The sequence below is a fragment of the Synchiropus splendidus genome, chromosome 2 (assembly GCF_027744825.2).
Source record: "Synchiropus splendidus isolate RoL2022-P1 chromosome 2, RoL_Sspl_1.0, whole genome shotgun sequence".
NCBI lineage: Eukaryota > Metazoa > Chordata > Actinopteri > Syngnathiformes > Callionymidae > Synchiropus > Synchiropus splendidus.
In genome coordinates, this window is record NC_071335.1 from 30,709,815 (window position 1) to 30,724,357 (window position 14,543).

The 14,543-nt window shown below is 44.7% G+C and overlaps 6 protein-coding genes across 6 annotated transcripts; all 6 read right to left on the reverse strand.

Moving 5' to 3' along the window:
* Window positions 1-147: 147 nt before the first annotated feature.
* On the reverse strand, window positions 148-558 carry LOC128753831 (histone H3). Its single transcript, XM_053855954.1, has one exon. The coding sequence runs from the start codon at window positions 556-558 to the stop codon at window positions 148-150; it is 411 nt and encodes a 136-aa protein (XP_053711929.1).
* A 968-nt stretch (window positions 559-1,526) lies between these two features.
* LOC128753833 (histone H2B 1/2) lies at window positions 1,527-1,917 on the reverse strand. The gene has a single exon (XM_053855956.1). It carries the CDS (start codon window positions 1,915-1,917, stop codon window positions 1,543-1,545), a length of 375 nt encoding a protein of 124 aa, XP_053711931.1. The 3' UTR covers window positions 1,527-1,542.
* Window positions 1,918-2,465: 548 nt separating this feature from the next.
* LOC128753829 (histone H2AX-like) lies at window positions 2,466-10,733 on the reverse strand. Its single transcript, XM_053855952.1, has 2 exons — window positions 10,356-10,733; window positions 2,466-2,876 (listed from the first exon to the last, which is right to left on the reverse strand). Exons 1-2 carry the CDS (start codon window positions 10,731-10,733, stop codon window positions 2,466-2,468), a joined length of 789 nt encoding a protein of 262 aa, XP_053711927.1.
* LOC128753832 (histone H2A type 2-B) lies at window positions 3,136-4,056 on the reverse strand. The gene has a single exon (XM_053855955.1). The coding sequence runs from the start codon at window positions 4,054-4,056 to the stop codon at window positions 3,679-3,681; it is 378 nt and encodes a 125-aa protein (XP_053711930.1). The 3' UTR covers window positions 3,136-3,678.
* Window positions 5,025-9,775, reverse strand: LOC128755008 (neurofilament heavy polypeptide-like). The gene is made up of 4 exons (XM_053858115.1): window positions 9,469-9,775; window positions 7,194-7,753; window positions 6,399-6,733; window positions 5,025-5,697 (listed from the first exon to the last, which is right to left on the reverse strand). The coding sequence occupies exons 1-4, from the start codon at window positions 9,773-9,775 to the stop codon at window positions 5,355-5,357; spliced, it is 1,545 nt and encodes a 514-aa protein (XP_053714090.1). The 3' UTR covers window positions 5,025-5,354.
* On the reverse strand, window positions 7,013-7,820 carry LOC128753830 (histone H1-like). The gene has a single exon (XM_053855953.1). It carries the CDS (start codon window positions 7,794-7,796, stop codon window positions 7,173-7,175), a length of 624 nt encoding a protein of 207 aa, XP_053711928.1. The 5' UTR covers window positions 7,797-7,820; the 3' UTR covers window positions 7,013-7,172.
* Window positions 10,734-14,543: the final 3,810 nt, after the last annotated feature.

The following is a 14,543-nucleotide window of genomic DNA, read 5'->3' on the forward strand; positions in this document are numbered from 1 at the left end:
GACTGCTCAATACTGTCGCTGCTGCAGTCTATTATTCAGTTATGGCTTAACACCACCATCAACAACCTTATAAATGGAATCGTCACTCATTTGAGAAGTTGTGTGGCTCTGAAAAGAGCCGTTGTGTAGAGTGAGCGGCGTATGGGTTTAAGCTCTCTCTCCACGGATGCGGCGGGCCAGCTGGATGTCTTTGGGCATGATGGTGACTCTCTTGGCGTGGATGGCGCACAGGTTGGTGTCCTCGAAGAGGCCGACCAGATAAGCCTCACTGGCCTCCTGAAGAGCCATAACGGCGGAGCTCTGGAAGCGCAGGTCAGTCTTGAAATCCTGCGCGATTTCACGGACCAGACGCTGGAAGGGCAGCTTGCGGATCAGCAGCTCAGTGGACTTCTGGTAGCGACGGATCTCTCTCAGAGCCACAGTGCCGGGCCTGTAACGGTGAGGCTTCTTGACTCCACCGGTGGCTGGGGCGCTCTTGCGGGCGGCCTTGGTGGCCAGCTGCTTCCTGGGGGCTTTGCCTCCGGTGGACTTACGAGCGGTCTGCTTGGTTCTGGCCATGGTAGTGGAGCTCTTCTGTGTTCAGAAAAGGTGATATCTGAGGGGATGAGGCTCTGTCTTTTAAGCGCCGAAAGAGCATCGTCATTCTGACATCATTTTTACAGCTCCGGTCCTGATTGGTGACAAGTCACTCCGCCTCCATGGTAAGAGCTTCACTCATGATTGGAGGAATAGCTTTCAAATCATGCGCCACAGCCACAATTTCCGGCATCTTTAAGTTCCGGGATTTAAATGAAAATCCATTACATTTGTAGGAGCTAAAATGCTGTTGATTTTGGTAAAAAAAAATTTAAGTTAATTCGTTGAAGTTCATTGAAGATGGAATGAAGGATAAATAGGGGATTGAGAGCGTCGTAGCTTGTGTGTCAAACTACAATATTCATGATGCAAAGAAATAATATATATGTGGCACCCCTCAATTATTATTTATTTTTATAACGCTTTGTATTATTTAGTAAAATGAAAATACTTTTTGGATGCATGCACAGATCCGCGAATAGGCGCAGATATTTAGTCAGGCATGTCAAGGACGGCTCAAGGCTGCTCGGGTGGACTCTTCAGGTCCATCTCACTCATTAGCGAGGATGAACCTGCAGACTAGTGATGCGTAACTGTGTTGCAGGAACTTCAATAAAGGAAAACGCTACACACGTTTGGACATTGATTTGTTGTCCTAACGAGCTGTGTAACATATATCTGGCATCAAATGAAAGCACAGCCCAAAAACTTATTACAGCTTTCACTCGCATGTTTGCGGTTAGGGATGGGTAAAAGGGGGATGACGTCATTTGATTTAGGTAGGTGCATGTTAACTTATTCCTGAATGGAAGCCGTCGCACGTTTCTTGCTCAACATTATCAGTGAGTTCAGATCATCAGTTGTACCTGGCCCTTGAGTCGAAGGGCATGTAGCTTCACTAAAGCTCGTCAGACGCAGTGGGTGGCTCTGAAAAGAGCCGTTGGGATGAGAAGGATGAGGACCGTTTTACTTGGAGCTGGTGTACTTGGTGACGGCCTTTGTTCCCTCGGACACAGCGTGCTTGGCTAGCTCACCGGGCAGCAGCAGGCGCACGGCGGTCTGGATCTCCCGGGAAGAGATGGTGGAGCGCTTGTTGTAGTGAGCCAGACGAGACGCTTCTCCGGCGATGCGCTCGAAGATGTCGTTGACGAACGAGTTCATGATGCTCATGGCCTTGGAAGAGATGCCGGTGTCGGGGTGGACCTGCTTGAGCACCTTGTACACGTAGATGGCGTAGCTCTCCTTCCTGGTCCTCTTCTTCTTTTTGCCTCCTTTGCCGGCGGTCTTGGTCACGGCTTTCTTGGAGCCCTTCTTGGGCGCGGACTTGGCTGGTTCAGGCATGTTGCTGCTGGACAGTAGCAAGAGTGACTGTTGCCGGCGCAGCTCGCGCTCTTATAGTGGCGGAGCTGTGCCGTTGCGTCCTTCTGATTGGCTGCTTTCAAAAGCGGCGGGTTGGGTTTTCTTCGTTTGTGTCGTTCTTGGCTGCGGCCACCGAAACTGCTGGTGTTCTTTATATACACATCATTGAAAGAAAAGATGTGGTGCTTATAGAGAAACCAGAGAAATTTGAAAATTGTGTGATGCACCAACAACCTGACGAAAATGTCGCGGGGGAAAGGCACGCCCATACAGTGTTATCTTTCCACCGAGCATCTTAATGTCAGAGCATGCCATAAAGCGGTCATGAGTCATGAGAATACTGTGTGCTGATGTACGTTTATTCATTAACGTATATTTTTCTGGTCTGTGAAATGCAGCAATTTAATAAAACAGCCATTGTTAGGGATATACAGGACACTCAATGTGAAAACGGGGTACACTCGATTGATGAACTTCTCTCTAGTTGAAAGTAGGTGGCTCTGAAAAGAGCCGTTGTGTTGATGGAGCCTTTACTTGGCCTTGGCGGGCTTCTCGGTCTTTTTAGGCAGCAGAACCGCCTGGATGTTGGGCAGGACACCGCCCTGAGCGATGGTAACTCCTCCGAGCAGCTTGTTGAGCTCCTCGTCGTTGCGGACAGCCAGCTGCAGGTGGCGGGGGATGATCCTGGTCTTCTTGTTGTCGCGGGCGGCGTTTCCTGCCAGCTCCAGGATCTCAGCGGTCAGATACTCCAGCACAGCCGCCAGGTAGACGGGGGCACCGGCACCGACACGCTGAGCGTAGTTGCCCTTCCTGAGCAGCCTGTGGACACGACCGACAGGGAACTGGAGTCCGGCTCTGGAGGAGCGGGACTTGGCCTTGGCGCGGGACTTGCCACCGGTTTTGCCTCTTCCACTCATGGTAGTTCGGAATTGAGTCGAGTTCTATACGTGGTTGAAAGAGTACGGCAGCCTGTATATAGGTCTGGGGTGGAGGGCGGTGCCGGTGAGGCTTCAACTCTTTTCTCCAATGAAATAAAGAGTTTAGGGCGTGGTCATATTGGAGGCGGAGTTAGTGGCCAACTAGCGTTTTCTCTGAAACGGCGTTCATGAAGCAATGGATGAATGAATGAGCGAGATTTTCGCTCGTAATAAGGGTTCATGGAGAATAAAGGCATCGAGTGGTTCCACACAAGACTGTGTTCATAGTGAATAGCTAATTGGCTGCCGCGGAAGTGGATAATTTAGTGCCCATGACAAGTGAGGTGAGGGTTAAAGTTTACGGTTTTTCGATGGATTAAGTCGGCGCCTTTCATGACTCCGTATTGAGGGAAGTCGTGATAAGAATGTGCGGTTTGAACTGCGGGCTTCTTGGGCGCTTTCTTCTGAGACTTCTTAGTGGCGGCAGGCTTCTTTGCTGCACTCTCAATCTTCTTGGCATATTGTGGGTCACATTCTACCAGAACACATGGGGATTTTTTTTAGATTCAGTTTTCTGTTCAGTATCAACAGGCGACTTTATTTTACAAGAACTGTGCTTCAAATTATTTAAGCATATTCTCATTTTTAAGCATAATACATGCTCTTGTCAGGTACTTCCTAACGTTACCTTTCACAACTAAATTTAAACTTAAGACCAAGTTAGCCGTAACCATACAAGCACTGCATAACACGGATTGGGACTGAGCTCAGTAATATAAATTGAGTGGCTCTTAAAAGAGCCGTTGGTTTGTTGGATCAGGGTTATCTACTTTGACTTCTCGGTCTTCTTAGGCAGCAGAACCGCCTGGATGTTGGGCAGCACTCCACCCTGAGCGATAGTGACTCCCCCGAGCAGCTTGTTGAGCTCCTCGTCGTTGCGGACAGCCAGCTGCAGATGACGGGGGATGATCCTGGTCTTCTTGTTGTCGCGGGCGGCGTTTCCAGCGAGTTCCAGGATCTCAGCGGTCAGATACTCCAGCACAGCCGCGAGATAGACGGGGGCACCGGCACCAACACGCTCGGCATAGTTACCTTTACGGAGCAGCCTATGAACACGGCCGACCGGGAACTGAAGCCCAGCTCTGGAAGAACGGGACTTGGCCTTAGCACGAGCCTTTCCGGCGCCCTTACCTCTTCCAGACATTCTAATACCTACGCTCCTAGAGACCTGGAGGTGAATGTCGTGAGTCGTTGGTGGACCTGCATTTAAGCACATACTGCTACAAAGTCATTGGTTAACAGTTCCACTGATGCTCTTGTCCAATCAGGGTAGAGGATGACTCACCATTCTTGACTAGACACCATCATGGTTGGATATCGACACAGTGTTGCTGTGTTTTTGTGGCATTTTATAGTAAATTATGTTACACCTTTGTTATGATGTCCACGTTCTGTGTCCAACGTTTTTCTTTGTTTCTACGCTATTGTTGCTTGGTTTATGCCTTTACTGTTTGTCAGTACATACAAGTACAAAAATGAAGGAAGGATGACACCCAGACATCTGAACTGGAGTCACTAAACATGATTAGAACTAGAAACAGAGAACATAAACCTCTGCCAATAAAGATTTTTTTTTTTTTTTAAAGAACTCAAACATCATTCCCTAATCGGGAAGACTATTAGAGACCATGGCACTAGTAGTAGCACTACTAGTCTAGTATCCAGGTCATTATTTTACTGTTACACAGGCAAGAATGTGTGACTTAAAAGTTATAGAGTCGATTTCAAATCACATCGTTTTGTATTGTATTATGGTAATCGAACCAATATTGTCCTTGAATCAAATCAGGAACCTCAAACCATAATGTGAAGCCAATGGATGTTAAAAGATGAATTGTTACATTGTTGTTTTTTTTAATTTAAACCACATTCCATATGGATTCTCTACGGGCCTCATGCATTTCAATATACATTCTATTGTGATGTATTTTAAGGGACAGGAAATACTCCTAAAATAGCCAAGACAACAATTAAGAAAAGTTGTTTCAATTGCATCCTTACGAACAAAAAACAATGCACAAAAATGTCAGCGACAACGTCAGTTTTATAGTTTTACTCTGAGTCTTGGAGGACCATATAAATAAAGTCCAAGGGTTTTTTTGGGGTATGAGATTTCGCACTTTTTGAGGGAAAGGGATAAAACAAAGTGCTGGGAGCATAAGGACACAAATATATGTATAGGGTTTTTCCTTAAACCAAATCATACTCAGGTAATAAGTGTATTTTGATTGTATCTCCATTACTTTACAAAAGAATTGTCAAAATCCTGTTATATACTATTTAAAAAGCTAATCCGGCTATACATTAGCTAAACAGTTTAGACATCCTTACTGCTCTCTCTTGTTCATAGTAGTAGCATATGTGGATGGTTCAGGATTGCTATTTAGAGACTGTGGGCGGCTCTTAAAAGAGCCTTTGGGTTGTCTTGAGTTCACAATTGGTTTAACCGCCGAAGCCGTACAGAGTGCGGCCCTGCCTCTTGAGAGCGTAGACCACGTCCATAGCGGTCACGGTCTTCCTCTTGGCGTGCTCGGTGTAGGTGACGGCGTCACGGATCACGTTCTCCAGGAACACCTTGAGCACTCCGCGAGTCTCCTCGTAGATCAGACCGGAGATCCGCTTGACTCCACCACGGCGAGCCAGACGGCGAATAGCGGGCTTGGTGATGCCCTGGATGTTGTCGCGGAGAACCTTGCGGTGACGCTTGGCGCCTCCTTTTCCAAGTCCTTTTCCGCCCTTACCTCTTCCAGACATCGTTAAAGCTCGAGCGATTTGAACCAAAGTACTTACTTGTAAGTGGTCACACCCTTTTTATATATCTTAGGCGGACGTGATCGAAACCACAATAGAGAACCGCCCAACCACTGACGTCATCGTGTAACCAAGGAGGCGCCAGCTGAATTACAGCTTTTACAAAATTGTATTTGAAACAGATTTTGATTTATTCGAATGTGCTGACTTTCACACAAAGTTGACATGATTAAGTTAACTTGTTTCATTTAAGCAGGTGTCTACTTGTTTTATAGACACAATCCTGAAATGATGTTAAAGTATCTTGACTTGCACTTCCACTCTTCATCACGTGTGTATGTTCCTTTAACCATGAAACCCCTGAACCTAAAAAGCTGCAACTGAAGGTGAAAAACAAAAAAATATTTTTTGCAACGTTTCTTAAAAATGCTGCAGCAATGAAAAAAACTGGCATTCGTTGCACACTCGCGCCATACTCTTATATACTTATGTTCTTGCAAATATACAACAGTTCTATGAAGTCTGCCACCGTTTTGTTTATTTGGTGCCAGATCACCCAAATTTTACAATACCTTATAATCGGACAAGAACACAGCTTTCAGAGAAGGTGTGTGGCTCTGAAAAGAGCCGTTGTGAAGTCGAGGCGTGTGGGTTTAAGCTCTCTCTCCGCGGATGCGGCGGGCCAGCTGGATGTCTTTGGGCATGATAGTGACTCTCTTGGCGTGGATGGCGCACAGGTTGGTGTCCTCGAAGAGGCCGACCAGATAAGCCTCACTGGCCTCCTGAAGAGCCATAACGGCGGAGCTCTGGAAGCGCAGATCGGTCTTGAAGTCCTGCGCGATCTCACGGACCAGACGCTGGAAGGGCAGTTTGCGAATCAGCAGCTCGGTGGACTTCTGGTAGCGACGGATCTCTCGCAGAGCCACGGTGCCGGGCCTGTAACGGTGAGGCTTCTTGACTCCGCCGGTGGCAGGGGCGCTCTTGCGGGCGGCCTTGGTGGCCAGCTGCTTCCTGGGGGCTTTGCCTCCGGTGGACTTACGCGCGGTCTGCTTGGTTCTTGCCATTATTTCCTATTTGTAACTTCGACGATATTAAAGCTGATGGCGATGCAGCTCCGCTTTTAAAGAGAATGGGCGGTGTCAGAACAGTGACGTAATTCCCAGACGTGGTCTGATTGGTGATTGACTTTCGCTCACGCCTGCCCATGAGTGTGTTGTGCAAATGAATCCGGTGTTCTTTGTCCTTTCTGGTCAATGGTGGTGAAGTTGAAGGAGTTAGCTGTGTGACGTCTTTAATATGTACGTGCATTGTATTATTTACTATAATCTACTCATATTGTTGGGCAAACAACTTAAATCGTGTAAGAATCTTGGATGACAGGGATTCAAGTATCTCACACATCTGAGACCAGAATGACTTGTGAATCGAGTGATTCAAGTAATTGGAAACTCTTCAGGAGACGTGGGTGGCTCTGAAAAGAGCCTTTTGAGGGAGACGAGATTTGAACGTCTACTTCTTCTTGGGTGCTGCCTTCTTGGCTTTGGGCTTGGCTGCCTTCTTGACTGGAGTTTTCTTGGCTGCGGGCTTCTTAGCCGCCTTCTTGGGGCTCTTGGCGGGCTTCTTGGCGGCAGCTTTCTTGGGGCTCTTGACGGCAGCTTTCTTGGGACTCTTTGTCGCCGCCTTCTTAGCTGCGGGCTTCTTGGCCGCCTTCTTCGGAGACTTCTTAGCGGACGCGGGCTTCTTCGCTGGGCTCTTGGGCTTCTTGGCTGCTGCGGGTTTCTTGGCGGTAGCCTTCTTGGCTTTGGGAGCGGCTTTCTTGGCTTTGGGAGCTTCTTTCTTGCTCATCTTGAAGGAGCCGGAAGCTCCGGTACCTTTGGTCTGGACCAGGGTTCCGGCAGTAACCAGCTTCTTCACTGCGGTCTTGACACGAGCCTTGTTCTTCTCCACATCGTATCCTCCGGCGGCCAGAGCTTTCTTGATGGCAGCTAGTGACACACCGCTGCGCTCCTTGGAGGCGGACACAGCCTTGACGATGAGCTCGCCGACGCTGGGACCGGTCTTGGCGGGTTTGGCGCTCTTCTTCTTGGCGGCTTTGGCCGGAGCGGCGGCTGGTGCTGGGGCGACTTCTGCCATGTTCTCAGTGTTTCTCTCTCAAACCTCTGTGTAGATTGACAACGCTCAACTGTGTGGGACGTACTTAAACGCAGCATGAGAACCGTGGAGAGTGAAGGCAGCTGCAGCTCCACGAGCAGCGCGACGCAGCTTCCACACTTGTGTTTTCTCTTCGTCGTTCTAAGCAAAAAAGGACAACTCTGGACAAACATAGAAGACTGTAAATGAACATTTGTGATAGCGGACACCTTTCTCTTCCATCTCAACACACAAACACTTGAAATTGTCCTCATACTTTTGTTGTAAATCGTCATAAATTCACCTCATCGCTGTCGTCGGCGCTCCTCCTCACGGATGTCCTCCTGGTTTTTCTTCGATAAAAATAGTAAAACGGATGAAACCGTCGCCAAACCGCGTTGTTAGTGTAGCAGGCTCTTTATTTATTCCATGTAACAGTCAGTTTGATATTCTTTCATCAGCCATGTCGAATGACATGGCGTTTAAAACGCATAGCAAACACACACTCGCCGTGGCTGCTTGATGTCACGTCAATTGTCTTCTGTCCTCTCCAACTTGAAATGAAAGAATAAATGTTTTCAACTAGATTCCATTTGTTGTTAAGAAATGTCTGCATTTCTTAACAACAAAATAGGTCTACCTCCTGCAGTCAGCTGACATGGCCCAGGGGAGTATTTGAACTTTGTGATGTTTGCTGCGTGAACATGCTGTCATTGTTATGATTGATACAGGGATTTTAAAGAGAAGGTTTACACAGAACTATGAGTCTGTTGTTGATTGCCGCGAATACATATTGTGAAGCAGTTTTAGAACCTGTTTGTACTGTAGGGAGTTTAATAAAAATAACATAAAGAACAACCACAAGACATGATGACTTCAACCAGATCCCAAAACCAATTAATATGTGTGGATCATGTATTCATGAAAATCAGTCCATTTTTAAAATGGGGTGGCGCAATTGGGTGACATCGTATCAATATATACATTTATGTATTGAAATCACAAATACTTCTGACAGAAAAAATATGGTGCTTGTCCCCGCTGTACACATATGTGCAGATAACATGGTTGTCCTTTACTGCTGAGGTACTTTGTTATTTAATGTTGGTCAACTAACCACATTTAGGGACGCTGCTCGCACCATCTTGAAGTGATAATGAAAGAAGTCAAGCAAGTAATTCCTATCATAAAATGCAAAAAGAACGAAAGAAAAGCTTGTATTTTAAGGGGATGAAGTAGAGCTTTAGGATGAAGTTAATTCTGAGAAACTATGAATACCAATGATTCATGTTTAAATATGCAAGTAAAAGGTCACTGTCAACAGAAGCAGCTATTAGAAGAGCTTGTGGGTTGAAGGACCACTTCACTTTCTGCTTAATAATAAACCAAATTCCTCATTTCCAAGGATATTTATCTTAGCTTACATTTTAGATTCTAGATACCATAAGATAAACACAACCATTAAAAAAAGCACTTAGTGTAAATCACACTTGGTCCCAGTTTCACTTTGCTTCATAGTCTAAAGTTTTTACAGCTACTTTTGTTAAATACACGCATTACAATGGTGCCAGATCACTCAAATTTACTCAGTTCAATTGGAAATAAGAACTCTTGACAGATTTGGGCGGCTCTTAAAAGAGCCTTTGGGTTGTGAACGATTTACTGTTGGTTTAACCGCCGAAGCCGTACAGAGTGCGGCCCTGCCTCTTGAGAGCGTAGACCACGTCCATGGCGGTCACGGTCTTCCTCTTGGCGTGCTCGGTGTAGGTGACGGCGTCACGGATCACGTTCTCCAGAAACACCTTGAGCACTCCGCGGGTCTCCTCGTAGATGAGACCGGAGATCCGCTTGACTCCGCCACGGCGAGCCAGACGGCGAATAGCAGGCTTCGTGATACCCTGGATGTTGTCGCGGAGAACCTTACGGTGACGCTTGGCGCCTCCTTTTCCGAGTCCTTTACCTCCTTTCCCTCTTCCAGACATCCTGACGTCAGCTGAGAAGCTGCTGTTAAACGCTAAACCCTGCGTCACTCGTATATAAGTCCAATTCGCGGACGTGTTTGGAGACAGACGTTTCGGAAGGGGAGGAGTGTAGTCTTGCGCTCATTCAGACATGCTACAGTTGCACGGGCAATTTGTATACTCTCGATATTAATTATTTAAACACCTTATTCACACACCCACCTGCTGATCCCGTCATAACCCGGGTGATAATACAACACATGCTTTTTAAAATGACCAGTAGACACGTAACGATGTTATTTTTTACTGCACCGATTAAATAACTAAATTAATCGACATGGACAGTAATAAGAAAATCATTCATATTCCCAGCTTCAATCGCCGTTTGAGTTGTCTGTGGATTGGGATGTGGTTTCAACGTCGACCGCTTTCTGATATTGTGGGACGACAAAAAGACGCACTATTCAACTGACTGACTTCCTTAGTGTAATGGAGTTTCATATCAGAATGTCTTCAAAACGGTTTGGAAACCAAAGCTTCTCATAGTTTAAAGTGGGTGGCTCTGAAAAGAGCCATTGTGTTATTGGAGCCTTTACTTGGCCTTGGCGGGCTTCTCGGTCTTCTTAGGCAGCAGAACCGCCTGGATGTTGGGCAGGACACCGCCCTGAGCGATAGTGACTCCTCCGAGCAGCTTGTTGAGCTCCTCGTCGTTGCGGACAGCCAGCTGCAGGTGGCGGGGGATGATCCTGGTCTTCTTGTTGTCGCGGGCGGCGTTTCCTGCCAGCTCCAGGATCTCAGCGGTCAGATACTCCAGCACAGCCGCCAGGTAGACGGGGGCGCCGGCACCGACACGCTGTGCATAGTTGCCCTTCCTGAGCAGCCTGTGAACACGACCGACAGGGAATTGAAGACCGGCGCGTGACGAACGGGTCTTGGCTTTAGCGCGGGCTTTTCCTCCTGTTTTGCCTCTTCCGCTCATTTTTTTAAATATTTTCTAGAGGTGTTTTTCAAGAATGTTTTTACGGCAGCGAACACGTCCCTTTTATATCTCCGCGTGTAGAGGCGGTTCTTGCTCGGGCATTTGGAAGACAAAGGGTTCTCAGTCTGGGGTCCAGTATCTAATCTCTTTCCTCCAATGAGGAGCCGAGCTACTGACGCGGGTCTCCGGGAAGGCAAGGTCCGCTAACCAATCACGAGCTGGCTCTTTTGCCACTCACATTTTATTAGGTTTATTACCAAAAAGGTCGACATTAAAGTGTAATTCCGATCTTTTAGTACTCCATGTGATTCAAGGGCCACATACTTTGGTATCTCAGGAATTGCAAAACAAATAATTGTGAAACCATGCGAACAAAATTCCAAAACGGTTTCAATCACACGATCGTAAATATTACATTCTTTGGTGCTTGTTTTTGTGTATCACAATACTCTTAGTTTGGAGTAAAAATATTTGTTGGAATTTTGAGGACAACAAATATGTTGAATCAGATCAGCTAAGTTATTAACTACAAGCACAGTACCGTCTGCATGTACCATGACCACAAGTCTCTCGCCATTTAACCGCATTAAGTTTCCATTAACATATACAATATGTAATATGCAATGCCGCCGATAGAGGGCAGCCTTGCTTCAACCCTCTCTCGACATCGAACTGTTCAGTTAAAACTCTGTTGACATTAACCTGGATGGTAGAATGGGCATATAAAAGCTTGATTTTATCAATAAACCCCCTTTTAAATCATAGCTTCTAAAAACATGCTGTAAATGATCTTGAGAAAAATAATAAAAGCACAAATCATTTTTCTCGTTCCTGACTTCATGTCAGTTAGTTAATAAACAGTTTCACCTGAGATACTGGTTGTATACAGAGAAAGAAAATACTAAAAGGTGTCGGACAAAAACAAGAAAGTTTTAAAAAAATCATGCAAAGTAAATCAAGCGGATGTTCAAGAAAAAGTGAGGAAGTAAGAGAAAGGTCAGGATCAACAAAATTTCCATATTGTGTTTTCTGTGTGTCACAAGAATGGTTGATGAAGTTCTGAAGTTCCAAAAGAGTCGCGCTTTTGGTCTCCGCCATGAGCCAGAATTCACTTAGCACCCATGCTAACAGTTGCTAAAATGGGGGTAATAGCTCCATAACCCAACAAATGACGTCTTTTGATCTTCTTGTGAGAAATAACAATCAAAACGACCATAAATCCATAAATCTGCAGATCATAATCAGCTGATATCAGGTTTGTCATGTGTTCAGCGCAGACATCAGTTAAGACTGAGGAAAACACACTGGGTCATGTTACACATTTTTTGATTGATTCTTGATTTATTCAATTCAAATTTCAATACAAAAGATAACATTCAAAACCATCACCACTCTTAAAACACACAAAACACAATAGTTACAATCCTCACAATATATAAAGCTGTCAGATAGTTAAAACCTCCCACCGCCGACAGTCATTCCTCTTCATGTCCAGTGACCTCTGTCTTTTCAGTTCAATAATTGTCTGCTGGACAGCAGGGGGCGAATCGAACTCAGGCCACCCGAGACCAAAGCTGCAGTGTGAAAAGCCCCTAAGAAAGTGGAGGAGCTGCTGACGGTCAGGTATGAGGTTATCTTCTGTGGAGATTTCAATGCGTACACAGATATAAACGATAGAATCCCAGTCAAACCCCAAGGCTGTCGCAAGAGGGGACAACTCTGAAAGAGAATAAGCAAGAATTCTAACTTGAAAGACGTTTTTAGTTTTATATCCGAGCAAGGTCGATTTTACACAGTTCAGTCAAAACAGCAAGACACAGATCAATCACGTTTACGTCTCCGAGGGCATCAAACTTGTGTATTATAAAACAAAAATGTTGCTCAATTCTGAACATCTCACTGTGGAAACTGGTCTGTTACTGGGAAATAATTAAGGAAAGGGCTACTGGAAACTAAATGTTGAAATATTAAATGACAATAACACAGTAGACAAATCTGAAATAGAAACCTGGAGTCCCTTTTTGACATGAACATGTAGGAAACATTGAGAGCGTTCTTTAAATATAAAAGTAAAATCCTGAACCAAGAGCGGAATAAAAGACACAAAGACCGAATGGTAGAATATATCAATATACAAACTAAACCCAATACATCTGTAGGAGACAACCACCATTTAAATTAAATACAGTCAGAATTGAGCAATATGAATGACATGTCACCACATCTTCGACTCCAGAACGATAACGTGTGGTGTCCGTTTTGTTGTGTCATTCATTTTCCCACAATTTCCATTTCTTTTTGCAATTCAATCTCTCGTTTTCTTTCGCTTCTATTTCTTTTTACAAAAATCTATTGTTGCACCTTTAATTATAGTTTTACAATCCTTCCACCATTGTAAGACATCAGACTTCATCTCAGATTATCATCTTCCATTGCTAATTCTATTACATTTGTGATGTTATTGCTGCATTACTCATCTTTCAGCATCTCTTCGTTCACGCACCACTAACTCTTGACTGCATAATACTAAATCAATTCCACTTCTCTTCAGTGTTCCATATACTACTTGAATTCTTGGGTATTTCCTCTTCCCTGGATTCTTCACTCTCCACAATTCTAAAAAAGCATTGCTTGAAAAATCACTCTTACACATCATATTTACAGCCACACCAAGTCTACAACACCATACGTTAAAATCACCGACAATAATTCATTTTCCAGGGCAAATTTGACCCATCTTCTCGAAAAACAGCATTCCTCTTGACTATTTGGTGCATAAATTGAAAATAACTTTCATTTTGTTTTCTTTTCTTCAATTTCAATTGTAGTAAATCTTCCATCATTATCTTTTTCACATATATTAACTTTTCCACACACACTGTTTGTTATTAATATTGCAAACCCTTTTGTATGTTTTCTCCATTACTATAGTAAACATTTCCATCCCACATTTTAGTGAATTCCATGACATTTTCCTAATCCCTGTGCGTTTTTTGGACACATATAATTTGAGCTTTAGCTAAATGTATTACTTCTTTCATTTTTTCAATACTCTCCAGGCGATTGACGGTAAAAAAAAAGACAAATATACACATCAAGATTTAGAGGATTTTCCTTCAAACAAAAATCCAATATCTAACATATATAAATCTATTCATAATCACTAATATTTTTGAAGATCTAGTCAATCTCCTCCTTTTGTTATAAGTCAAGACGTGGAGTGGGACCCAAGTGCAGAGGTGAAAGTCACAGGGAGGCAGGAGCGAGTCAAAATACAATATTTTAATCATTACCAACAAGAAAACCACAACAGAAAGTGTCACCGAACCGGGAGAAACAAAGCGAAGTCAGAATTTCCAAAATTAGGGCATCATCAAACCGGGAGAAGTCCACAAGCACGAGTAAGAGTCCAAACAGAAAGCGTCACCGAACCGGGAGAGTCAAACAAACTTAAATCTGTAAACAGAGAGACAAATACACAATGAACAGACATAGTAAAATCACAGAACAAACCAGGAAACATGCGGAAACAGAGGAAGGAACTAAACTCGACCCCCGGCACCAGGGTTTCAGAGAATGTAGTCAAAAATGAACAAACTAGAGCACAGAGAGAGAGAGAACCAATTTACCACATGGAACAATAGGAGTCGATCTGGCACATGTTGCTGGAGTCCAGGTGCTCATATACACAGGTGATCAGGGGTCGAGAAAGCAAAAACAGGACTCAAGTGACCAAAATAAAAGCGGAATCATGACACCTTTCACCCTCTTTTTGTTTCCTCCTTTCCACCATAACTTCCTTTATAGATT